The sequence below is a fragment of the Emys orbicularis genome, chromosome 8, assembly GCF_028017835.1.
Source record: "Emys orbicularis isolate rEmyOrb1 chromosome 8, rEmyOrb1.hap1, whole genome shotgun sequence".
NCBI lineage: Eukaryota > Metazoa > Chordata > Testudines > Emydidae > Emys > Emys orbicularis.
The window spans coordinates 3679984-3706370 of NC_088690.1; the positions used below are offsets into that span (position 1 = coordinate 3679984).

The 26387-nt window shown below is 49.8% G+C and overlaps 2 protein-coding genes across 3 annotated transcripts in view; one reads left to right on the top strand and one right to left on the bottom strand.

Annotated features, from left to right (window-relative positions):
• Positions 1-146: 146 nt before the first annotated feature.
• On the top strand, positions 147-10980 carry TOE1 (target of EGR1, exonuclease). 2 transcript variants are annotated; one of them, XM_065409049.1, is made up of 8 exons: positions 147-220; positions 1239-1365; positions 4111-4151; positions 4907-5003; positions 5474-5632; positions 6768-7027; positions 8145-8316; positions 10002-10980. In XM_065409049.1, exons 2-8 carry the CDS (start codon positions 1240-1242, stop codon positions 10842-10844), a joined length of 1698 nt encoding a protein of 565 aa, XP_065265121.1. In that variant the 5' UTR covers positions 147-220; position 1239; the 3' UTR covers positions 10845-10980. The 2 variants fall into 2 exon arrangements, with proteins under 2 accessions (XP_065265121.1, XP_065265122.1); XM_065409050.1 differs by lacking the exons at positions 147-220; positions 4111-4151 and having other exon boundaries at positions 1289-1365.
• Positions 10981-22608: 11628 nt separating this feature from the next.
• The window catches only part of TESK2 (testis associated actin remodelling kinase 2), a 101028-nt gene continuing 97249 nt past the window's right edge, over positions 22609-26387 (bottom strand). Inside the window, exon 12 of the mRNA XM_065409529.1 lies at positions 22609-24673. Within this exon, the coding sequence (XP_065265601.1) occupies positions 23676-24673 (998 nt within the window). The 3' untranslated portion in view covers positions 22609-23675. The remainder of the gene's footprint in view (positions 24674-26387) is intronic.

The window sequence follows — 26387 nt, forward strand, 5'->3', positions numbered from 1 at the left end:
CGTGGCTGCGCGCGCGGAGCTGCCGCTCGGGAGGGGCCTCGAGGGCGCAGAGCGGCGGTTAGAGTGAGCCGGAGACAGGCACCTGTCCGGGCAGCCCGACCGCGCCGCCTGAAGGGAAGGACCCAGCCGGCCAGAGCTCCGGACCGGTCTCCAGTCCCGGAAGCGGGACCATGGCGGCGCCGTGAGAGCTGCGGCTCCCTCCGCCCGTGCGGGCCCCGGGGTGAGTCACGGGCTGGGCGAGCCCTGGAATAACAGGTCCCGGCATGCACCGCGGCCCGGGGCTCGTGGGGCGCCCCCTGCGCTGCGGCGGGTCCCGGGGTGCAGCGCAAGGAGCCCGCGCGGGCCCGAAAGGCGGGAGGGGCCGCGGGAGGGGCCGCGGGAGGGGCGTTTATCCCCGGGAGGGGGGAGAGGGGCTGCGGTGGGGGGCGGGGGCCTTTATCCCCGGGAGGGGGGAGAGGGGCTGCGGTGGGGGGCGGGGGCCTTTATCCCCGGGAGGAGGGAGAGGGGCTGCGGTGCGGGGCGGGGGAGAGGGCGTTTATCCCCCGGGAGGGCTGCGGTGGGGGGGCGTTTATCCCCGGGAGGGGGGAGAGGGGCTGCGGTGGGGGAGGGGGGAGAGGGCGTTTATCCCCCGGGAGGGCTGCGGTGGGGGGGCGTTTATCCCCGGGAGGGGGGAGAGGGGCTACTTTTGTCCTGGTGACCCCTATCACACAGCAAGCCTCTGAGTGTGCCCCCCCCTTATAAATTAAACACACTTTTTTATATATTTAACACCATTATAAATACTGGAGGCAAAGCGGGGTTTGGGGTGGAGGCTGACAGCTCGCGACCCCCCAGTTTGAGAACCCCTGCTCTAGGCAGAGGCTGGCTAGGAATGGCACATAATGGTCTGCGCGGCGTAGCTTGTACTCAGCGATGCCGCCTCCGCTCTGATCCATGCACACTTGCTCATGAAAGAATCTGTGAACAAAGGGCAGCAGCCCCTTTCAGAAGCTCTGGCACAGGGTTGTTCCCCGGGAGTACACTTTGCCACTGACTGGGAGGGTTTGGTTCTGCCTTGCTGAATTGTTGGTTGAAATCGGTGGGAGTTCCTGGTGGAGATCATAACTGGCTCTTCTGTTGTCTCTGCAAAATAGTGGTCAGCATTTCTAATGTGTCCATTATGTTGGAGATTCTCTTTGGTCAATGACTCCTTGAAGTTTTAAATAACTTGAGTTTTTGTCTCTCATTTTTGGAAGCAGCATGACCTGCGTGAAGATGACCTGCTTGAAAGTACCTGTCATTGATGTCCAGAATGATAACTTCAAGGAGCTGTGGCCGTCCATGCTCCTGGCCATAAAAACCTCTAGTTTCATAGCTGTTGACACGGTGAGTGGGACAAGGACCCCTACTTTTCTACATCAAAGATGTGTGACTCTTTATCTCAATGCTACACTTGGGGATGGAAGGAGAGATGCTGTCTCTTGCCCTCTAGCTCTTGTCTCTGCACTGTCATATCCATTTGTCCCCACTATGCTTGTGCCTATTTGATATGGTTGTGGCTGTCTCTGGGAGTCTGTTCCACACACTTCGTTATCCTTGGAGTAGGGAGGCTTCTCCAGAATTCCACCCAATCCTCGTCTTGCTTCATTTTGATCCTCTCCTTGATGTAAACTGGTTAGTTTTGTGTTCTTGAGGCTTCCCCCTTCTTTGAATGGCCAGTAAGGGCCCATCTGAATCTTCTTACTACAGAATATAAACCTTAGTTTTCAAGCCTCTTTTCATAGAACCCATGAGATCTTTTATCTTCCTTTTGCCAGCTTCTTCATCGTCCATTCTGCAATACACTGCCCTGACTTGTGTACAATAGCCCAGGTGAGCTGTCCTTGTTTAGTTCCTTTGAGGTCCTGCACCCCAAAGGGCTTGATGGTTGATCTGAAGCACCCTTCGATCTTGTGTGATGCAGCAGGCAGTACCTGCCTGTAGGTGAAGGAGAGCATTCTTCTGTCAAACGTGCAACAGGATTTAAATTGGCACCTAGCTCTTCAGTTTAGCTGCCTCCTAACAGTTTGTGGCAGGGTAATTAGTTCACTCTGACTACCAGAAGGAGGCCGCCAGACAACTCTCCAATACCAAATCCTACAGGCCACTTTCCTCAGATCCCACTGAGGAATACACTAAGAAACTGCACCATCTACTCAGGACACTCCCTACACTAACACAGGAACAAATCAACATACCCTTAGAGCCCCGACCGGGGTTATTCTATCTACTACCCAAGATCCACAAACCTGGAAATCCTGGACGCCCCATCATCTCGGGCATTGGCACTCTCACTGAAGGACTGTCTGGATATGTGGACTCCCTACTCAGACCCTACGCCACCAGCACTCCCAGCTATCTCCGTGACACCACAGATTTCCTGAGAAAACTACAATGCATTGGTGACCTCCCAGAAAACACCATCCTAGCCACCATGGATGTAGAGGCTCTCTACACAAACATCCCACACACAGATGGAATACAAGCTGTCAGGAACAGTATCCCTGATGATGACACAGCACAACTTATTGCCGAGCTCTGCGACTTTATCCTCACGCACAATTATTTCAAATTTGGTGACAATATATACCTCCAGACCAGTGGCACCGCTATGGGCACCCGCATGGCCCCACAATATGCCAACATCTTTATGGCTGACCTGGAACAACGCTTCCTCAGCTCTCGTCCACTCACGCCCCTTCTCTACCTACGCTACATTGATGACATCTTCATCATCTGGACCCATGGGAAGGAGACCCTGGAAGAATTCCACCATGATTTCAACAGCTTCCACCCCACCATCAACCTCAGCCTGGACCAATCTACACGGGAGGTCCACTTCCTGGACACCACAGTACAAATAAGCAATGGCCACGTTAACACCACCCTATACCGAAAACCCACCGACCGCTATGCCTACCTTCATGCCTCCAGCTTCCACCCCGGACACACCACACGATCCATCGTTTACAGCCAAGCACTGAGGTACAACCGCATCTGCTCCAACCCCTCAGACAGAGACCAACACCTACAAGATCTTCACCAAGCATTCTCAAAACTACGATACCCACACAAGGAAATAAAGGAACAAATCAACAGAGCCAGACGTGTACCCAGAAGCCTCCTGCTACAAGACAGGCCCAAAAAAGAAACCAACAGAACTCCACTGGCCATCACCTACAGCCCTCAGCTTAAACCTCTCCAACGCATCATCAGTGATCTACAACCCATCCTGGACAATGACCCCTCACTTTCACAGACCTTGGGAGGCAGGCCTGTCCTCGCCCACAGACAACCTGCCAACCTTAAGCATATTCTCACCAGCAACCACGCACCGCACCATAACAACTCTAACTCAGGAACCAACCCATGCAACAAACCTCGATGCCAACTCTGCCCACATATCTACACCAGCAGCACTATCACAGGACCTAACCAGATCAGCTACAACATCACCGGCTCATTCACCTGCACGTCCACCAATGTTATATATGCCATCATGTGCCAGCAATGCCCCTCTGCTATGTACATTGGCCAAACTGGACAGTCACTACGCAAGAGGATAAATGGACACAAGTCAGATATCAGGAATGGCAATATACAAAAACCTGTAGGAGAACACTTTAACCTCCCTGGCCACACAATAGCAGATGTTAAGGTAGCCATCTTACAGCAAAAAAACTTCAGGACCAGACTCCAAAGAGAAACTGCTGAGCTCCAGTTCATTTGCAAATTTGACACCATCAGATCAGGATTAAACAAAGACTGTGAATGGCTATCCAACTACAGAAGCAGTTTCTCCTCCCTTGGTGTTCACACCTCTACTGCTAGCAGAGCACCTCACCCTCCCTGATTGAACTAACCTCGTTATCTCCACACTGATTTATACCTGCCTCTGGAGATTTCCATTACTTGCATCTGAAGAAGTGAGGTTCTTACCCACGAAAGCTTATGCTCCCAATACTTCTGTTAGTCTTAAAGGTGCCACAGGACCCTCTGTTGCTAGTTCACTCTGAGGAGATGTTAATCTTTGCATTGGACTTTAAGGGGAGGGAACCCTATGATTACTAACCAAATCTCCCCTCTTTGCAGGAGCTAAGTGGTCTCGGAGCGAGGAAGAGTCTGCTAAACCAGTAAGTAACGTGCTGTTCTTGAATGCCAAACCCTGCTCCTAGATGGAATGCTGCATTCATTTTTACATCCATTTTCTTGCTTGTCTTAAAATATCATCTCTTTGGGTGCCTTCGTGCCAAAGTGGTTTTACTCCTGCTGTTACGGATGGAACCTCTTCTTGCTGTTACCCCTGATGCTCTGTCCTGCTGGTAGAACAGAGTGAGGCTAGCAGCCACATTGCAAGCACAGTTCCTTCTGGAAGTTGTCACTGGGAGACTCCGCTGAAAGCACCATTCCAGCTGGGGACTGGGAGAGAGCTGGCCTCAGACTTGTGATTGTGGAAGTTGCTGACTGACGCACTGTGTAGTTCACAGAACTGAAAGCTCTGATTGTGCTATAGTTGACTTTATAAAGGACCAGAGGTACCAACCTGGACCCACCTCCTTCCAGTTAGCTGTGTCCTGTGCTCTCACACATCCTGGACCTTGAGCTGCTTGTGGTTGTGAACAATGGGGGTGGGAACATCCCGATCTCCCTGGTGCAGAGACTGTACAAGGTGAAAGGGAGACAGGAGCAGCAACAGCATATCCTGGGGTCCAGAATAAGGGCTCATCGTTAAGGTAGGGAAGGGGGGGACTAGTCTGCCACACAAACCTGAAGCCCCCATAGCTGCCATCGGTAGTAGTTTGTGCCTCAAGGAGAGCAGTACTGTGTGCGGTCATTGCAGCGAGTCTGTTTATTGGTGCCCCAGCTGACCTCTCCTCTCTCAATGCAGATGTATTGAAGAGAGATACAAAGCTGTCTGCAGTGCTGCCAGAACACGCTCTGTCCTGTCTTTAGGAATCGCTTGTTTCAAACATCTCCCAGACAAGGTATGTTGCCAGCTCAAACCACTCCTGTCTGTCGTCATATCTGGACAAAGTGTAGCAGGAGCCAGTGCCTTAGTTAAAAGTTAGTGACTTAGCGAAAGGAGCCTTTCATATGATGCTGCTGATTCTCAGTGGATGGCTGGGCTAGAGATACATGTGCCAGTAGATCTGTTATTATAGGACACACTTCTGTAGGCAGCAGAGTTTCTGCTGAAATGGGCTCACGGTGAGGAGCCCAGCATCCGCTCTCGCTGAAGTCAAAGGCACTTGGAACACTGCAGGAGGTCTGAGTCCCTGGCTGGACTGGGCGGTAGAAGGTGAGTGGTGGGAGACGTTGCTTTAAGTTCCCATGTCTTGTTTCCAGTCCCAGCCGCTAGTGAAACAGTTGCTTAGGAGTCCCAGGCCATGGCTGTTTGCTGTATGACTTGTCTTACTGGTCTGTCTAACTTTCTCCTGTTGATTTGTCTCTTCAGTCTGAGAATACGTACCTCTGCCAAATCTACAACCTGACCCTGCTGTGTATGGAGGAGTATATCATCGAACCTCAGTCAGTTCAGTTTCTGGTGCAACATGGCTTTGACTTCAACAAACAGTACTCGCAGGGGATTCCCTACCACAAGGGCAATGACAAGGTACCTATGTGCACTGGGGAGATTCCCTGTCACAAGGGCCCCTCTTTTTATCCTACGGATCACGGTCATTAAAGGGGAGCTCAGGTACAGCCCTCCACGCTGGAGGAGGAAATCTGCTCCCCAGCCCTGTCTGCTCCAGGCTGTCACAAAGGGCGATCCTTGGGGGTTTCGGAGCTGGGGCTACGTGATGTTTGAGAGAGAGATGGAGCTGGATTGTGTGGATCCAGTACGGAGGTCCAAACTACTACTCACTCTTCTTCGCATGGCTGATGTAAATGATGTAAAAGAGCAACAACTATAATTTTACAAGTTAGATGGTTAAGCCAGGTAATTGCGTCTGAGTAGCAGGGGGTATTGCTGTGATGCCTCCTTCGTATTTGTGAATCGAGCATTGAGTTGTTCTATGTTCCATCGTCTGTTCTGAGTGACCACAGTCGCACACCAGAGGGTCGTTAATTTTCCATTTGTGCAGCAAGTATCCACATCTGCCATGGCTTGGGCGGATGGGGTTTACGGTTGCTCATGAGCTTTGTGGGAGATCAAAGCCAGGGATCTTCTGTGTTGAGTCTTTCACAAGGTGTGTGTTTGTGACTTCTTGTGAACTCCATTCAGCCTTCCAAGCTTCACCAGGGTTGTAGCTGCATTCTTGAAGGTCAAATGCGTGGGTCCAAAAGGGCGTACATGACTTTAAGCAGTGGTGAGGGATGTTGTTAAGGTCCTGGTGGATGGGAAAACATTCATTTTCCATGATCCTCTGGAATTCCTGGGCTGGTGTGCAGAAATGCCTTGTGGGTTGAGTAGTGCTGCTAGGGGCTAGCTAATCCCCAGAGCCAGGAGAGGGTGCTGAAAGGCTGGCTGTGGGGCTCCTGACTGCACTGTCTGTCCTCCAAGTGGCTTCACTTCTCTTCTCCCCTCACGTCCAGCCTGCATCTTTCTAGGAGACACTTGTCCCCATGCTGCTGGGCCACTCCCCTGTCCAGAACGAGCAGTGGGTGGGTCTCGCTTCAGTAACAGAGGCTGGGGACAAGGGCTTCCTGGCATAGGGCGCACAGTGGCTATATTGAAGACAGCCAGTGGGTAAGTGCAGCTGGATGGGCAGATTGAGGCTCCCTGACTTTAACCCTTGCCTTACCAGGGCAATGAGAACCAGAGCCAGAACGTTCGTGCTTTCTTCTTGGAGCTGATCCGAGCAAAGAAACCCCTCATTCTGCACAATGGCCTGATAGATCTGGTGTTCCTGTACCAGTGCTTCTACGCCCACCTCCCTGACAGTCTTGGCACCTTCACTGCTGACCTTTCGGAGATGTTCCCAGCTGGGATATACGATACCAAATACGCCTCCGAGTTCGAGACCCGCTTTGTAGCCTCCTACCTGGAGTACGCCTACAAGAAATGGTATGTGACACTTCCTGCACTTTGAGGGCTTGGGGGAGGTTCGCTGGCTTCCAGACACGAACTACACCGCCTTGCTCACGCATCCCATAGAGATGATCACTCTGTGCCTCTCCCCTGTTGTTCCAGCCTAAGGATGGTGGCAGGAGGACAAGCTCTCATTTCCTTAGCGCTCAGGTGGAGAACAAGCACCAGGAAGGCAAACATCTAAGCAGGGAAAGATGCTGTCTCTGCAGATTCCCCTTATTAAAATAATCCAGCAGAGGACTCAGTGCAGCTATACATGGAATTGAAATATTGGTGTTAAAATCAGACTGGTTGCTGATGGCCCTTCCGCTGCCATGGCAAACAGGTGTCAGGTCTCCAGTACTAGGGCACTTTCTCTGCTGTGGCCTTCCCTTGAACCGCGACGCTCATGTCTCACTGAGGGGCGTGTGCTCCTTGTTCCGGGGTGTAAGCATTCCCTTCTTCATCCCACCCAGAATTCTCCCTGCTGTGGGGGCATTTCCTGGCAGACTGGAGTTGGAAGCAGCCACGTACATCGGTCTTGTCTATCTGTACCATAGCTCAAGGCCCCAGTTCTGCAGTTGTTACACTCTCTGGCCTCTGCTTTAGCTGCAGTAGGAATCTGGCCCTGAACCAGATGACTGGCAGTGGTGCAGCCCACCTGAATCTCTCCCCTAAACTTCACCCAGTGGTTTTTAAAGCTGTTTTTAGCACTTGTTTTGGGAACGAGGAGGCAAGAACTGCAGGAATCGGCTGGATAGTCCCTAGGTCAGCTCTTTGACTTGCCTGTTTTCTGTTCTGAGGCCCTCTAGTCAGAACTCCTCCTGACTCTAACGGAAGTCGTCCACCCCGAGAACTGATCCCTTAAGTTATTCCTGTGCTGTGTCAGAGTTCCGCATGTGCCTTCTGAACAGCTTTAGCCAAGTGCCCCGAGATCGCTGCCCATGGAAAGAACCCTTCTCTAGGGCCGAAGAGAAGGAACTATTATTAAACATGCCTCATGACGAGAAAAATAACTAGCGAAAAGCTGCCTCTGAGAACAGTTCCCTTTGGACTTCCCCGCTCTGCCCTGCGCTTTCTGCAAAGAGCCTGACTGAATCTTTGTGTGTTCCAGCAAACGAGAGAATTGCAAGCGGAAGGATTCCAGCAGCCAGCACCTATCCATTGAGTTTTGTAACTACCCCGCAAGCATGTCTCCATACATAGACTATCGCTACTGCTCCATGGCAGACACCGATCACAAGGTGGAAGAGACAAATAAGGTCCAAGTCTGCGAAACATTCTCGGTGAGTAGTATCAGCACCTAGTCCTGCAGACACAAGTATAGAAAGCCAAACACATACAAAATAAATGGTGTGGGGGAGATAGATTGGGACCTTCTGGTCACCCAGTCTCATAATACAATGACACTGAAAGGTAGCAAATTCAAAACTGAAAAGGAAACATTCTTCCAACCCGCAATTAGCCTTTGGAATTCACTGCCACAGGTTGAGGCCATAAGTTCTGTTGATTCAGGAAGGGAGTAATAGTCTGAAGTTGCAGTGCGGGAGGTTTAGGTTGGATATTAGGACAAACTTTTTCACTAGGAGGGTGGTGAAGGTGAAGCACTGGAATGGGTTCCCTAGGGAGGTGGTAGAATCTCCTTCCTTAGAGGTTTTTAAGGTCAGGCTTGACAAAGCCCTGGCTGGGATGATTTAGTTGGGAATTGGTCCTGCTTTGAGCAGGGGGTGGGACTAGATGACCTCCTGAGGTCCCTTCCAACCCTGAGATTCTATGATTCTATGATTAGACACTTGTGTGACTAATAGGAGTATTACTGATTAACTGTTCTGGAAGGGATATAAACACGCTTGCTTGAGGGAACAAGCCAGCCTCTGACTAATGGGGGTTAAAAGAACTTTCTGTGGACAGTTTATCCCACAGCTGCCTCCAGAAGGGTTTCTAATACCTTCCTGTAGACAGAAGAAACTGTCCGCAAGCTACTGAACTAGTTGGCCTGCTGGCCTGAGCTAGTATACAGCCTCCTATACTTTAGATCAAATTCATCTGTGGTGTAACTCTACTGGTGCACAAGCTCCGGTCTGACCATGGCTAAGGCTACATTTTAGTCACGGTTATTTTTAGTAAAAGTCATTGACAGGTCACGGGCCGTAAACAAAAATTCACAGGCCCGTGACCTGTCCATGACTTTTACTAAAAATACCCGCTGTGACTAAAACAGGTGGGGGGCGGCTGTGGGTGTTCTGGGGGGAGGAGGGAAGGGCAGTGCAGGACCCTGCTGGTGCTGGGGGGAGGGTTGGCGGGGCTGGCAGGGGCTTCCTACCTGGCTCCGCGTTCTTGCAGCTCCTAGGCAGTGGGGGGAACTGCAGCCAATAGGAGCTGTGGGGCAGGGCCTTCAGGCAGCATGTGGCACGGAGACCCCCGGCCCCTCCGCCACCTAGGCGCTGCAGGGCTATGCCAGTGGGTGCCAGGGAGCCCCCCACTCTGAGGTATGTGCCTCCCCTAGCCCCCTCCCACACACCCAAACTGCTGGTGGCCCAGGGGCTGCCTGGCTCAGGCAGCCCCTGAGTCAGCACCAGCCGCTGCAGAAGTCAGGGAATCCATGACCTCCGTGACACTCGCAGCCTTAACCATGGCCAGTTTCCGGTGTGTCTGAGGAAGCCATAATCCCACCATGCACATTCGCGTGTCTAGCTTTCTTTGTGCAGACCACTTCCTAAAGAGAATCTCCTCCTGGCCTCCACTCCGCTCCCTGGGTGTCAGCCATTCTGTAGGCCATCAGGAAGGATCACTGGTGGTTCAGACCACACCCTGAACTGCTGCTGTACCCGGAGGAGAGGGAGCCACAAGCGTCAGGCTGGGAGAAATGCCCAGTGCAGCTGACGCTGCTTCTCCCCACTCATTGGGTAACGTAGCTGTAAACATGAAGCTCATTCCTGTCGCTGCTTATGGCATGTGCCTTTCCCACTAGGCCTATGGCTGGTGTCCAAACGGAGTGAAGTGTTCCCGGTCTCACAACATCGACCTCATTATCGACGAGGATGAGAAGTTTAAAGAGGAGAAGCGGAAGAAGCGGAAGCAGAGGTGGAGGCGACGGAAGAATGCAGAGGAGTCTGTGAAAGAGTCTGAGCAGGGAAGTCCGGGAAGGGGGAAGGACATGGAGGTGGCTCAGAATGGGGAGGACGGTCCTCCACGCAAACAAAGCTGTCCTGGCAGTCTGGGTGCTGGGATGGTCCCTGCCCCTGCAGAGCCAGCAGGGAACGTGTCCAGTGAAGAGGGCCCCCTGCTGGAGGTGGAGAGTTCGATTGACGTGGACCGTGAGCCTGGCTCTGACAGTGCAACAGACGTCAAGATGGAGGAGGATCTGGGGGGTGCCACAGACCAGGAGAGCAGCACTCACCCAGCTGCCCCCCCAGTAGAAACAGACATCAGCCTCGCTGCCAGAGGAAGCACCTTGGACAGCGACCAAGTCAAAGGGCAGCAGGTGGGCACTGATGAGCAAAGCTCGACTGTCCACCTGCAGAGCTGTTCTGAAACTAAAACTGCATCCTGTGCCGGGAAGTCTCAGGAGAGCCGCCCGGAAGGGGGCATTCACCGAGCTGGCTTTGATGCCTTCATGACTGGCTATATCATGGGCTATGTCTGGATGCTTAAGAAAGGAGAGGGCAGAGACTCGGACCCATGGCTGCCAGAGTGTCACAATAAGTTGTATCTCAGTGGGAAATCGGTGCCACTTCAGATAGTGAAGAGTTTGTTTTCTAAATCCTCCAAAGCCCACAGCCAGAAAATGAAGCTGGCCTGGGCTAGTGGCTAGAACTGGGAGACTCTTGTTTTGTGTTTTCCTCCAGCACTCGGAGCCTCTTCACTGAGTATGTGAAGAATTTAGCAGGAGGGGAGCAAGTTCTTAGTCATGTTTTATTTCTGTACAATTAAATTGCACCCTACCTGAATTTCCATATGGTCTTCCTGACCCAGGGGCAGCAGCATTGTGGGGCTGAGACTGCATTGGCTAGCTCCTGCTCTAAGTGGGGTGGGGGCTCTGTTCTAAGGTTGCCATGACTTTCACCAATTCGATGGCCTGGGGATGCATCTTTCAAGAACCACAGCCTAGCTCACAGCTCCCTGGGGTAGCTTTAATAGGCAGCCGGCCTGCCTCTCTCTTTGCAAGGGGAATAGAGGAAGAGGGAGGCTGCTTTAGCTAAACCCATTCTTGCAGGTGGGGGGGCAGTAAGAGGCCAGAATTGTGACTCTAGTTTCCAGAGGTTTGGATTCCCTCGTAAGGGCAGAGAGAAGGAAGGACACCCCAGCTCCCATATTGCTCATGGGTGGGGGGCAAGTATCTTCCCACCTTATGGGGTGGGTTCCCAGGGGCTGGCGGTTTACTGCTATCCCATTTCTCCTCCCTGTGGGGGGTGATTTTTCACATGTCGCTGAGAGTGGGTGGCATGTCTCCTCCCTGTCCCAGCCAGGACAAAGGGAAGGGGGAAGCTGTTCAAACAGGCAGGGACAAGGTGGGGCTGACAGGGCCCCTCTGGCCTGAGCTCCCCAACCACTCCCCCCCCCACACACACACACACACTGCTCTGACCTCCCTCCACCCTGAGTATTCCCTACTCTGCAAAAAAAAATTCTAATGCGGAAGTGTTGGGAATAGCTCATGGGAAAGGAACTGGGGATTAGGAACCCCTTGACCAAGTGACCTGCTTTCCTCTCATCATCTTACCTTAATTCCTGAGGAAAGGTGTTTAATGCTAACATTCCTACAACAATACTTGTCAAGTAAAATCAGAGTCTTCATGTGGAGTTCAGAGCACTTTAAAATACTGCTCTTCACCAGAAATGTTAATTTCCGAGTAAAGCTTCCAAAAAAGCCCCTGGAGCCTGGAGGCAGAGAATAAGGGACAGGCACAGTACACATTCTCCCAACTCTGCCAAGGTAGGGCTTGATCGTTGAGTCGGGATGCAGCATTGGCACAATCACCACAGCACATCTCCTTGAGCCACCCAGGGGCTTCCTGAAAATCCTACAGCGAGTAGGACCCTTTATCTTGCTGCATGTACTATTTAATTCCTGTTTTGGCTGAACCACTGATGCTCTGACCTGTTCCTGATCTAGCCTTGAATAACTCCCATGTAACCCCTCACAACAGAGAGTGGAGGCTGTTCTGCTAGCCCAGGTTAGCTTGGGGAGGATTAGAACCCTCAGTTGAGCCCCAGCTCTGTACAAACAGAAGTTGGACAAGCCAGGTGCTGCATCTCAGCAACTTCCTGCTCACGGGCCCTGAAATTTGGACCAGCTGCCCCATACCGCACCTCCCTGAGGCACAGCAAATTTCAGCAAGCAGAGCTGTAAACGGGAGTTCGGGTGGGAGTTCTGTTGGAGACGGAAGGGGAGTCACTGGCTCGGTGCTCTGGAACCGCTCTGAATGAAGTCAGTCAGGACTCCAGGGCAGTGGGTCTCCTCTTAGGGCACATTCTCACCAGGGCAAGCCTCCTTGGCTCCAGCACCTCCTGGGTCTGGCCTCAGAGCGTTCAGCGGCCTTGTTCATTCTGTGAGCTCCCTGCGGTGAGTCCACCTGGCTGGGGCACCAGGGGAAGTCTTACATGCCCCCCCAAAGGGGCCATGTACCCCACCGCCACAGTCAGTGACTCTCAACCAGCTTGGAAAACAGAAGGGTTTATTAGTCATCAGGAACAGTTAGCACAGAAATTAGGAACATTCAGGAAAGCCATCTTGGGGGTTCCAGGGCTTCCCCCCTTGAGTCCCAAACCAGGAGACTGACCAGCTTCCCCAACAGCCCAGCCTCAGTCATGACCCACTGCCCTGCCTCCTTCCTTTATCTCTTTCCCCCAGGTCACCTGGCCTGCACCTCACTTCCTTCTCCGACCCCTCCGGCTGATTCTTGGAGAGGCACGGCCCCAGACATCAGTTGCCAGGATACAGAATGTTGGCCATTGTCTGTGCCCAGCAGCCAGAGATCAGTCACACCTGCCCTCTTGGAATCTCGGCAACAATCACACACCCTTGTTCTATACACCGAGGAAACAGGCACACGCACAGTATTCAGACAAAACATTAAGAGCATTCCCACTTCATCACTGTTTTTTACCTTGTTCAGTTTGTAGCGGTTGGGAGGGGGCAGCGTGCTGTGAGAGAAGCAGAGCCCTGATTAGGGGGCCTATAAAGGCAGCCAGTGGCACAGGAGCCAGCACGCAGAGCTGTAAACGGGAGTTTGGGGAAGGAGCATTTGGGTTTTTGGTGGTTTTCTCTTTTTCCTTAGCAGGACTTTAGGTGGGAAGGCTGTGACACTACCGCGGCGGCAGAGGTAGTGACTCGAGCAATGGAAGGGACAATGAAGATGACTGGATGTGGAAACTGCAGAACGTACATGATCCTAGAACAGGTACCAGCAAAGAGTTTTGTATGAAGTGTAGCCTGATAGAGCTGATGGAGGAGAAGATCCGAGGCTTGGAGATCAGGTGGAAATGATGGTTGAGTTTTGAAGGGGTTTCGAGCAGACCATAGAATCATAGACTTTAAGGTCAGAAGGGACCCTTATGATAGTCTAGTCTGACCTGCACAACGCAGGCCCCAGAATCTCACCCACCCACTCCTGTATCAAACCCCTAACCTATGTCTGAGCTATTACAGTCCTCAAATTGTGGTTTAAAGACTATCAGATGATGAAGCAAAGGCACGAGGAGGCTGAAGGGAAGAGTCAAGACTTGTAGGTGCCAGCTGGACTGAAGAACTCAACAGGGAGATTGCTGGGTAAGGAAAGTGGGCAGTGGAAACATGTGACAGCTACAAGAACCAGGCAGAGGAAAAGACCAGCTAGTGAAGGAAAAATAAGGCTCAGGAACAGGTCTGCTGAGTGGGAAAATGAGGAAGGGGCCCAGCAGGCAGTAACTGAAGCAGGGAGGGCAAGGAAGAAGAGAAGAGCTCTATGGGATGTGCTCCTGAGGCTGAACCTAATGGGAGCAGAAAAGCCCTATAAATAAGAAGGAAAGAAGTGGGATTGCTATGCACTGAGGATGGGATAGAGATTATCTGGCATGGCCTGACACGAAAACAAATACTTTACCTCAGTTTTTAAATGAGGCTAATGGAGAGTTTGGGGTAGTGGCAGGTGCCTAGTGGCAGTGAGGATACAGAAGTAGAGATTACCACATCCGAGGTGGAAGTCAAACTCTAACAGCTTAATGAGACTGAAGAGGGCAGGGGGCGGATAATCTCCATCCAAGAATATGAAAGGAATTAGGCCATGAGTCTAATAGCAAGGATTTTTAATGAATCTGTAAATTCAGGGATTGTTCCCTGTGACTGGAGAATCACTAAAATAGTTCCTATTTTTAAGAAAGGGAAAAGAGTGATCTGGGAAATTACAGGCCTGTTAATTTGATCTCAATTGTATGGAAGATCTGGGAACAAATTTTGAAAGAGAAAGTAGTTAAGGACATACTTTGGATTTCAGTAAGACATCTGATACAGTTGCACATGGGAAATTAGTTAAATTGGAGAAGATGGGGATTAATATCAGAATTGAAAGCTGGATAAGGAACGGGTTAAAGAGGAGACTACAACGGGTCGTACTGAAAGGTGGACTGTCAGGCTGGAGGGAGGTTACTAGTGGAATTCCTCAGGGACTGATCTTGGGACCAACCTTATTTAACATTTTTATTACTGACCTTGGCACAGTGAGAATGTGCTAATATTTGCGATGAGACAAAGCTAAGAGGTATTGCCCATATCATACAAGATGATCTGGATGAGCTTGTAAACTGGAGTAATAAAAATGGGATGAAATTTAATTGTGCACAGAGCAAGATCATGCATTTAGGGACTAACAAAAGAATTTTTGCTATAAACTGGGGATGTAGCAGTTGGAAGTGACAGAGGAGGAGGGAAGCAGGAAGCTGCCGGGGAGAGGGGATCTGCCAGCCAGCTGCGGAGTGCTCGGCCGCCGAGCCCTGAGCCGGCTGTGCTGAGCGTGGGGCGCGATGGCGGAGGAGCCAGCCGCTTTGCTCCTCCAGCCGTGCCCGCCACCCCCCCACAATTGGCTCCTCTGGAGTCCGGCCGTGCTGCCCCCCCCCTTGCCTGCAGGAGCCCAGCGGCAGCCCGACAGGCTCCGCTTTTGAAAAAATTGCTGGGTTGCCTGGGCGAGGGAACCAGGAAGCTGCCGGGGAGAGGGGATCTGCCCGCCAGCTGCTGCCCGCCCCACTGCTCCGCTCCCCCCAGCCCCCGGGAGAAGCGAGCAGCGCCCACCTGCCACCCCTTCCCCTGCGCCTGGCCCTCCCCCCACCAGTCCCTCCGAGGGGGGGCGCAGCATGGCCACAGCGTGGCCAGAGGAGCCAAGGGGGTGGCACGGAGCAGCCAGAGGAGGAGCCAAGGGGGGGCGCCTTATTTATGGTTGCTCCCTCTGCACTGAGTGGGGTCCGTGTCCCTTTAAGAGCGGGCTGGGCCGAGCTGGCGGGGGGGTGGCTCCACTCCCTGCTGCAGGCTGATGCCGGAGCCTGGGCTGAGAGCCCCGCTCCTCTCCTGCACCAGCTCCGGGCGGGGCTTTGCTGCGGCTCCCCCGGGCCGCCCCACGGTAGGGGCGGGTTGCATGAGGGCAGGACCCGGTGGGGCCGAGGGCTGAACAGGCCCGGCAGGGCGGTGCAGGGGCTGCTGGAGGGGGAAGATGGGGAAGGGGTGGCACGGCCTCAACCCCCTGAGGCTGCCTGCCCCGCGGAGGAGGCAGAGGGGCGCAAGCCGCAGCAGGACCCCAGCCCCTGGGGGAGGGGATCTGGGGCCAGTCCTGGGAGGCAGGAGCAGCCCCGGGGGTGCTGGGCGCATGCAGGGCAGAGCCCCGGGAGAGCCCCAGCCCCGCGGCAGGCAGCGCTGCAGAGGAGGAGCCCCAGGCAGGGGGAGCCGGGCCGCCCACACCCACCTCTCGCGTCTGCTCCATGCTGCTCCCAGTACCAGCCCCACTGCTGCAGTTGCTAGCACCGCCGCTTTCCGCTTCCTGTGCCCGGCGCCGCCCCGGCCCACCGCAGGAACCAGCCCCTGCGCCCCCCCTCGCCTGCAGGAGTTCAGCGCCGGCCGGCAGGATAAGGTTCAGAGCGGAGCGTGGGCCCTGCCCGCTGGCGCCACAGTAACCCCTAACTAAGGCGCCGCTTTTGGAAAATGCGCTGAGGGGAAGCGGCTGCTTCCCCTGCACCCCCCCTAGCTACGCTCCTGGCTCTGAGTTACTACTGAGAATTCTCTCAGGTGTCTGCCTGGTGGGTCTTGCCACATGCTCAGGGTCTAACTCAGGGATCTCAAAGTCCCCGCTCGCGGGCCATCTGCTGCCCGAGAACCTCCCCACTGCGGCCCGCAGAGGAGAGACCCAGGCAGCCATGCTGCCAGCAATGTCTGCTGCAGGTGCCGCCCCCCCCCCCCCCGCAGCTCCCAGTGGCTGGGGGAGAGGGACAGCAATACCATCACTAGTCGCCGGGCAGAGGCAGCATCACTTTTTCCCCACAATGAATATAAACAAGTCAAAATACCGAACACAACTCTCTGATGGACACCTTGCTGCAATCCTGAAGGTTTCAACTGCTCAGTCACTGAGGCCAAACAACCACAAACTGACAGAACCGAAGCGTTGCCAGGTGTCTGGCAAACACTAACAACTCTCTAGTGGGCGAAGAATTGTATAAAATCGTATGATGTATTTTTTATTTCAAATTTCTTAGAAATAATAAAACTAATATAAACATTTCTTTTCTGAACACCATCTTCAGTGACATTATTGGCCCGCTGGGAGGATTTGATGACTGGGACTGGCCCTAAGGTAAATTGAGTTTGAGACCCCTGGTCTAACTGATGGCTATGTTTGGAGTCTGGAAGGAATTTTCCCCTGGGTCAGATTGGCCGAGACCCTGGGGGGTTTTCACCTTCCTCTGCAGCGTGTGGCACGGGTCACTTGCAGGTTTAAACTAGTGTAAATGGTGGATTCTCTAACGTGAAGTCTTTAAATCAAGATTTGAGGACTTCAGTAGCTCAGTCAGAGGTTAGGGGTCTATTTCAGGAGTGGGTGGGTGAAGGTCTGTGGCCCTTTCTGACCTTAAAGTCTATGAATAATGTGTGGCTTTTAGAGCACTTGAATAGTTGCACTTTAAACAGAAAGTGACACTCAACGTTAAGTAAAGCAGAACAGCAACTCTGCTACGCTGGGAAAATAAGAGGCATAACTAGTAATAGAACTTAAAAGTATTTCAGTCTCACCTACTGGGCCATGCTGCATTTCCCAGAAAGGGCCTGCTGGGAAAAGGCCCTCATCCATGTCTAGAAAGGGGTGTACATCCATAGCATAGCACAAAGCCAGCTTGCTCTCTTCCTTGCTGATTATAACTAGAGTAGTTCTCTGTTCTTATCCTACCATCTTTCCTTCACTCTTATTCCCACCAGTTTAGCCAATTTTTCATTTGGTCTTGAATTTCATTTCTTGGAAGTTCCCCGCTGTGCTCCAGCAGCAGCAGACTGTTGTGGGAAACGGGGACGATACTGACCCAGGGCCAGTGGACACCAAGAGTAACCAAATACAGCAGGAGCCTGATACAGTTCAGCAGGAAGGAATGATTTTTGAAGCAGCCAAGTTGTGGTTAACCCCTACGTAACAGCAGGCTTCTCCATCTCTCTCTGTAGCAGGATTCAGCGATTCTAAGGTCGGAAGGGACCATTGTGATCATCTAGTCTGACCTCCTGTACCACACAGGCCTCAGAACGGCCCCAAAATAACTCCTAGAGCAGAGCTTTGAGAAAACCATCCAGTCTGGATTTAAAAATGGCCAGTGGTAAATTGTTCCAAGGGTAATTACTCTCTCTTAAATTACACCTTATTTCCAATCTGACTTGGTCTAGCTTGAATTTCCAGCCATTGGATTGTTATACCTTTCTCTGCCAGATTGAAGTTGTTTCCCCTGTAGGTACCTATAGACCGTAATCAAGGCAACCATCAACGTGCTCTTGGTTAGTCTCAAAGAGTTACTCTATTTAGCTTATCACCGTAAGGCAGGTTTTCTAATCCTTTAATCATTCTTGTGGGTCTTCTCTGACCCCTCTCCAGTTTATCAGTCTTCTTGAATTGTAGACACCAGAACTGTGTACACAATTCCAGCAGCGGTCACACCAGTGCCAAATAGAGATCAAAGAACCTCTCTCCTCCTACTTAACGTTCCTGTTTATGCATCCGAGGATCGCATCAGCTGTTTGTTCACAGCATCTCCCTGGGAGCTCTTGTTCGGCTGATTATCCATCCCCAAAGCAGAGTCACTACTTCCCAAGAGAGAATCCCCCATCCTGTAACGTTTAGCCATATTAAAATGCATATTGTTTGCTTGCACTCAGCTTTCCAAGCACTCCAGATCACTGTGTAAGTGACCTGTCCTCTTCGTTACTTACTGCTTCCTGCCCGTTTGTGTCATCCGCAAACTTTCAGTGATGATTTTATGTTTTCTTTAATAAAAATATGACATAGCATGGGGCCAAAACCTGATCACTGCAGGAACCCACTAGAAACCCACCTATTTGATTGTAATTAATCATTTACAATTCCATTTTGAGACCTATCAGCCATCTTTTAACTACTGAATGTATGCCATATTTTATATCACTTTTTAAAAATCAAAATGTCATGTGGTACCAAATCAAATATACTCACACTGTGTTGTATTACAACACTATTACCTGCAAAGGCATCTAGCCCAGGGATTCTCTCAACAAATGTTTTGGTGGCTTCAGAGTGCAGCCACTAACTCTTGCTGGTGGCCGCTCTGACAATTTTTCCCTAAAATACTTAATGAACTTTAGGAAAAACAAACAAATATGCACATAGACATGTCCAACTTCACTAAAACATCAACTCAATGATCACAACCCCAAGTGTACATACGCAAAACACCCAAGACAGTGAACATCCCTTACCTGGCTTTACTGCAGTCTAGGTGTCTTATTTCTATTTTAGATCAGTTCTTCAGGGTAGGGGTATTTAAGCATCTAACTCCCATTGATTTCAGAGAGTTAAGTGCCTTTGAGGAGATGAGCCAACTCTCACCGAAATCAATGGGAGTTAGATGCTTTTAAATACCTTTGAGGATCTAGGCCCTTGTCTCATTTAGTCTCTCTACAGTACCATACATGCTTCTGGTTTTCTATCCTTTTGCAACATCATTCACTGTCTGCCAAAGAACAAGGTAGGCTGCTGATGTCGTGGGGCAGTCAGTTTCCAGGCGCTGAGCAGCATAAGACACTTTGGGAAGAGACAACGGATAAGTAACCTGGATGCCAACATTGCCCTGCATAGGATGCATGTGTGAGGCCTTTTTTTTCCCCTGGTACCACTGCATGTAACTCCGCACTTTATAAAGGTGCTATATGAAACCAAATGTTTATTTCATAACTAGGAACTGTGAACACTTTAATGAGCTTGTGGGATAATCAGTTTTTCCACTTTTGTCCTTTTGACCAAAGAATCAGCATTTTGTTTTATTTTTATTTTGAAAGCAAGTTGGGAAACAGTTTACAAAACTGACCAAGAAAAAAAATTATGAAAATATTTAACTAGATTCATCTTTGGTTACTTCTTATTGCAGTTCCAATAAAACATACACCATTTCCATAGTTCAAAAAACATCAAAGTCAGAAGATCAATCAACATAAAAACAAGATTTGCTTTCTTTACATATTCATAAATATCCACAATATTAGAAAAAACTTGTTTTGCAAAGATTTTTTTCTGGCAGTGTTAACTTACTATTGTACACAGGCTACAAACTTCTTCCTAAGCCTTTAATTACAAGTTTAGCTATTTACAGACTGCAAAATATTAAGACATAAAACTCCTTCATAAATATGAAAATAGATCATCTTGCAAAGATCTTTAAATTTATTTAATCAAATATCCACCTGCCCAAAAAGGTTATTTGTTTTTGCATAGAAATGTAGTGACATGCAGTATAACAATAGCATTAAGTGCAAACAGGAATTATTCAAGTGTCTTTAGTTGTACTGGCAAGAAATGTTCTGTACATCAACACCTTTCAACAAAGTAGAATAAACCTATTGTAGCCCTTTGCCCTGCATCTGCTTCTTTTCAGGGGCAGCAATTTACCACATGTGCTCTCTTACTTGTATGTCACCAATCAGCAACAACAACAAAATAGCTTATAACAGACATTTAAATGAATCCAACATAGAAAGAGCTGAAGTGAATTTAAGTTAGATTTCTTCAGGAGACATAGCAGTGTCTAGAAATAGTTTAAAAAGCCAGAATTACGACCATTAGAAAGTCAAAAACATGATAAAATTAAATCAGAACAAAACAACTTTTAATCGCATTACTGTAAAATGAGTGGTTTGCCTGAACTCATTTTTAGCAGTTTGTATTAATGGTCATCAATAGCTGGGAGAAGCTGCCTCACAGTATGGGCTACTAACTACACCGTGTAGGACAACAGCATCTGTGGAGGGACAAGCGACCAAGCTCCATCTAACCAATCTAGTCTAGCCTGGCTCTGCGTGGCCAGATGGACAGTTTACGGTTAGTGTTAACCAAATCAGACTGCAGAAAGTCTTGGTTTTCTGAGACTTACCAATTGAAAAACCAGACTTACATACATGTGCCACTCCCACCACATAACCTGGTACTTGGGAAAGACGTCATGCTAACAGTCCATCACCGTTCCTTGGCATTTCCATCTCTGTGACCCATCTCCAACTCGGCACCACGGGCTGGAAACGACAGGGCCGTGCCCTACACAATGCAGCTGGCTTTCTGTTTAAACAATGGAATACTCCCCCCCCCCCAAAAAAAAAAATATTTTAGCCATGGTGTTTATAAAACGGCTGGGGAATACAGGTTTTAAAAGATACTGAAGCAAGGAAACAATTCACCCAGGGCAGGAGAGGTCAGTCGGACTGGAGCCATGGATGTGTCCCATGCCTGTCACCACAAGAGCTTCACAGTCAAGTTTAACAGAAGAGGTGAAAGCAGAACTTCCAGTGCAACACGCATCCCCAGTGAGATGCTGCTGCAACAGCATCATTGTTTTAAGATCTATGAACAAACAAGGAGGCGCAGTTCTTTACTCAGTCTTTGCAGTGGGACTGAAGGCAGAAGTAGGATGCGGGTTAGATTCCCTGCAGCCCAGTGATGCTTCCAGATAGAAACACTTCTTGTTATTGCTCATTTGCCTGAAGTCACAATCCTAACCCTGCCTTGTGACAAAATAGCAGCTGGTGAGGATGGTTTCCTTTGCGAAAGGCTACAACTGTAAAACAAGCATCAGCTGGATGATTGTTACTTTGATTAGCTTGACAGTTTCTCAGCCTTAAACAGAAACTGCATGTATGTGGGTAGCACCTGCCAGCCAAGAAGCTCCATACTCTGTAGCCTCCCAACCGCCCAGAGAGGATACACAAGACAGAAAAACTACCAAAGAAGGAAAAAAAGGATTGCTCTAGAAATCAGCACCTTTGTGACGGAGGGGGAGTGCAGGAGCAAAGAAGGGTTAGACAATCTCATTTTTTCTTTCAAGCTACCAAGACCTGTCCCATTGGCAAGACCTGTGCTAAGGAATTCAAGGAGGCCCAGGGATTCCTATTTAATTCTTCACAGTCAATGGGAAGGGGCAATGCAGCTGGCCACTTTCACGCAAGCACTTAGAGAGAGGAAATCTTAAGTAATCCATGGGCCAGGAGACAATAATTTACCACCCCACAAGCCCAGGTTGTGTCCCTTGTTCTCAAACAACCTTCCTAGCTGGTCTCTAAAAACCCCTTCTTCCTCATCCTCTATTTCTCTGGGGTGAGACAAGCCGAGGAATAACCTCATTTCCATCAAGGGACACTGTTGCTTTATATTTCCTCTCCCATCATCAGTGCCGAGTCCTCCCAAGGCTGCAGCGCTGAAACCCGAGTTTCCAAGTTAGTACTTGGGGAGAAATTCACTCCAGTACCAGGGGCCATTAAGTGATACAGAGGGGCTGTTGTGAATGTCAGTCTTACAGAGAAGCTGCTATGCGGCCCGGTGAGAACCAGGAATGCTAATGCAGACAAAACCCCACACATTCTAATCTGGGGAAGTGCAGGTGAAAGGACCATATAGGAAGCTGTGCAAATAGAACCACTGGACAAGCTTTCCATGTATATCTACCGCAGGGCTAGCACCTGACTCTCAGACACACACAAATGTGCCCGCAGTGGCTGGCTTTAAACACACTATTGTTTCTTTCAAATTTACATTCTGGTGGAAAAATAAAACTGCACTCAGACGGTTGCTGAAGGCAGAAGCAAATGGAGATACATGTGCCTGTTATTTTCTTTTTGCCAAAGCAATACAGAACATGGAATTTATGGGGAGAAATTGATTTTCTTCAGTGCCTCTAACAAGCCGAGAGCCTTTCTTGTGAGTCTGTCCTAATCCCCTTCTCAGTGAAAGGTTTCTTTAGATTTGCATGCACATAGCTGAAAGCTTTGCTGTCAACTTCCATCGCACTGTAGGTTTTTAGTCTCTGACAAATTTATTAAGCAAGCTACTTGGTGTACATAGGGACAGATTGTTATTGCAGTGGCAACGGCACCACATGAGGAGGAATGGGATGTCTCACAGAACTGGACAAGGATAACAGGACCCTTTGGTCTCTGGGTCACTGAGTCAAGCCTGGCCAAGGTCAGTAGTGAGTTGTTCCCAGAATGCTGTTTGGTGGGTGTATGTGGAAAGAGTTCATGGTGTCAATTCAGTTCCTCATGGACAAATGTTTTTATTTATGGTTTCACAAGAGGCCAGTGAATGAATGTGCCTGAGCTACCCCTCTTTCAACCCAACAGTAATCTCCCTCGGTGGCAGGTTAGATACACAGACGGCTGCGTGTATGGGGGAAAACCTAAAGTGTTGTGTCCTGTGCTATATCTGTAGGGATGCACACGGGTCTGCAGTCTCCAAGGCTGTCAAGCCAGCTTGTTTCACTGGGACTAACAGATCACTGTATCAGAAACTGAATCCCAGGGAACAGGAAGCATACAAGAGAATGGTTTCCTCCTGTTACTCAGCAGGTACTTGGCGTGCTGCTAAGTGTTCAGACTGCTACAGGCAGAAGATTTGTGTTTTCCTTGCTTTTGAAATCAGTTTGTTCCAGAGTGTGGTGTGAGCCTGCAGAGCCTGTTAGAGATCTGAAGGCATCTGTATCTGCCTGGCACTGTCCAAGAGAGCCTTTCTTCCAATATCAGACAAGGCTCCCAGCTGAATTCACACGCACCAGGTAGACAGAGTGCTAAAGTGAAAGATGCAGGGCTGGGGTTCAAATCACTTACACACTACCAAGCTCCTGCTGCATACAGCCCTGCAATGATTATGGGACCTTATGGGACCCCAGGTGGGCATCCTGCCCGATGCTGGATGCAGTAGTTGCCTCTTGTAGTGAGCTAAGGGATGATGTACACATTTAAAAATAAAATAAAAAAAATACTGTCTCTTCAGATGCGCTTTGCAGCCTCCTGTTTGATGGCCGGTTTCTATGAGCCACTGAAATATCCAAGACTTAGCACTACCGGAAAAAGTTAAAAACTAAGTGAATGGGGACCGTGTGTTCCCACAAGAATGTATCTGGGTTTTAAGCCCTCTCCTTAAATGTCACATTTTGACTGTGTGCTGCCAGCTGCTGACGTATTAGGAGGTGCTAGGGAAAGTGGGGCAGAGCTGTCCATATCCAGGACTTCAAATGACAATGTCTCTCTGCCAAGCTCCACAGAGGGGTTAACACTGAACTCTGGCAGCGAGTTCTTCCGGATCTCATCTTCCACCTCCATGTCTTCAGAGGAGGCACAGCTCGCAAACACTCTCAAGGAGCTGCCTTCCTCAGAGTTGACTGAATTCTGGGCTGAGCGCCCCTTGTATCTTAGGGACTCGGGCTGAGCCTGCACTAGCAGCTGGTTATAGCCTGGCTCCTCTCTTGTGTTCTTAACAGGACAGAATCCATTTTCCTCCTGGGACTCTGGCCCATCAGAGTAGTCCATGTCCTCCTCTTGCTCTGGCACCGAAGGAGAGTCCTGCCTGTGAGATCTGACCTGAAAGGGAGGGATTTCTGATACTCCATACTTACTGCTGCTCAGGAGTTTTTGCCGCATCTCAGCCCCTAGCTGGGTCGAGTCGCACCTACTGACCGTTGAAGACAGACCCCCAAAAGGGACATAATCTTTATGCAGAAGTTCGGGAGAGACTGGGAGAGATCTGCACCGCCTCCCAGGGGAGAAGGAAAATTCCTGCCAGTCCGTGCTATAAGCCTGCCTGGACAGGAGCTGGCTAGCCTTCAGGCAGTCCTCTGCCTCTGGGGAGTGCAAGTCAAACACAAGGGAGATCACAGACTTGCTTGGCATGTCAAAAAATTTGATCTTCCCCCCCTTCAGATCTTCCCTGGCATTGAAGGGGTTGACTTTCCGTGCTGCCCCCTTGCTTGGTGTGTAGTAGGGGTCCTGTACATTGATCTTCCGGGAAGGCTTGCGGGAGAAGATATCCGACTGACTGCGTGACAGCAAGATATTGCGGCGTGGGCGGGGTGACTTGGGTGGGATCTTGTCATCCAGTGAACTCAATCGCTTTATTCCTTGTCCTTTTTCAATCAGCCCTGGATAGGAGAAGAGAAACACCTTTAGCTTTGTGGCCAGGCATGCTGCTGGCCTGGCTCACTCCAGCTGGGTCACAACCTTACAAGGAAGGGGGAAGATTCCTGACTTATAAATGATGCTCTCTTACAGGGAGCATCCTCCATAAACACACGCTCTTGGGTTATCTGTGAGTTCCTGCATGTGATCCCTGTTGGCAAGGAAGGTTGGAAAGTTTTGTTCCCGTCATTCCCAAGTGCAGCGCATGCTGAATGCAGAGCGATACACATCTAGCATCCTAAAATGGAGCCATATCCTTTTGCGACTTTTTTTTTAAATTTAAAAAGGACAACTGAAATAATCATTTAAAAGTATTGCTTCCCTGTGCTACTAAACTCTTAAATTATTCAAACTGAAGTAATTCTGAAGTTTGAATTTGCTTTTCACCATTGGTGCAGTTTTACTTTCTTCATTTCACTCAGACTGGTCAGTTTAACTATTATTTATGGTCAAATCTGTCCACACGAGGAGCCATGCTAGTTTTGGTTTTACAATACAGCAGGGAAGTGAAAACCCAAAGGAGATGGTCGTTTTACAAACTTTGATATGAATGATTATACAAACCCTACATTTTGAGTGGTGCGTCAAGTCCCACGTCAATAAATTGACAGGCCAATGGACAGATCTTTTGCAGGGGATAGTTAGTAGCTGTTTTCTTTTTCTAGCCTCTTTTGTGTCCCATATACTAGCAGAACTAACTCAAGTGCAGGATCTGTTGAGGAAACTTACCATTAAAAAAAGCTAGAGCACAAAACACTAACACAAAAACGCTGAGAGTGAGGTTTTCACAAAAGCTGAAGACACCCCCGTGCTGTGAAAGGTGAAGGCAAAAAAAATCAATACTTCCCTCTGGAAGTGGAGAGATTAAAATTCCATATGAGCCTTCACACAGTACATTATCCAGTGCAGAAACTAGGGAGACAGTAGTTTGACTTTGTAACAAGAGGTTATAAACACTGTTTAAATCCATGTAATAAAAGCTGCATCATTAGAACAGGGTGGAAAAAGATATTCATAATTATTCAGGAGGAAATTTTTTACAAGGCTCTCCTGAGAGTTAGCTCCTAACTACTACTGACTTTCAATTGGAGTTGGGAGCCTCTCTGCGCTTGGTGCCTCTGGAAGTCCCCCTCAGCTACCACAGGGCAATGCTGATTGATTAGGTGGGAAGTGGAATATTTTCTTCTCAGGATTTTTGTTTGCGGGATAGATGCATATAGATACCTACTTTTCCTTCAGACCCTGTTACAGTTTAGATTGTGCTCGGAAGGACATGACTGGCCCAGAGTGAAAGAGGTCAGTTAAAGAATGCTGTGTAAGAGCTCCCTATCACTATGGGAACCTGAGAGCTGCTGGGGATGGAGGGAGTAAGAAAAAGTAAGTGTAAGAAGGGGAGCTTCCCATGGCACATGCTTTCCCCCTAGCCAGCACCCCACTGGTACACACCCTCTTTTGTTTGCAATGTAGAACTTTTTGATTTTTAAAAGTGGACTATTGGGTTTCAACCCCAAAAGCCAACTCTATAAAAGCTGCAAACTAGTCAGACTTCTCACTATCCTGCAACAATAGCTCCTATCCCTCCGCACACTAGGTGGCACTAAGGCGCTGCACAGGAAGGCACTCCAGGCCACCAAACATTCCACCACTGGGTTTCGGTTTTAGTCTTTTCTCCAGAGC

Coding starts and splice junctions, on each gene's coding strand:
- TOE1 (XM_065409049.1), top strand. CDS start 1,240: ATGACCTGCGTGAAGATGACCTGCTTGAAAGTACCTGTCATTGATGTC. Junction 5,633..6,767: donor ACCACAAGGGCAATGACAAG/GTACCTATGTGC, acceptor TTGCCTTACCAG/GGCAATGAGAACCAGAGCCA. Junction 7,028..8,144: donor GAGTACGCCTACAAGAAATG/GTATGTGACACT, acceptor TGTGTGTTCCAG/CAAACGAGAGAATTGCAAGC.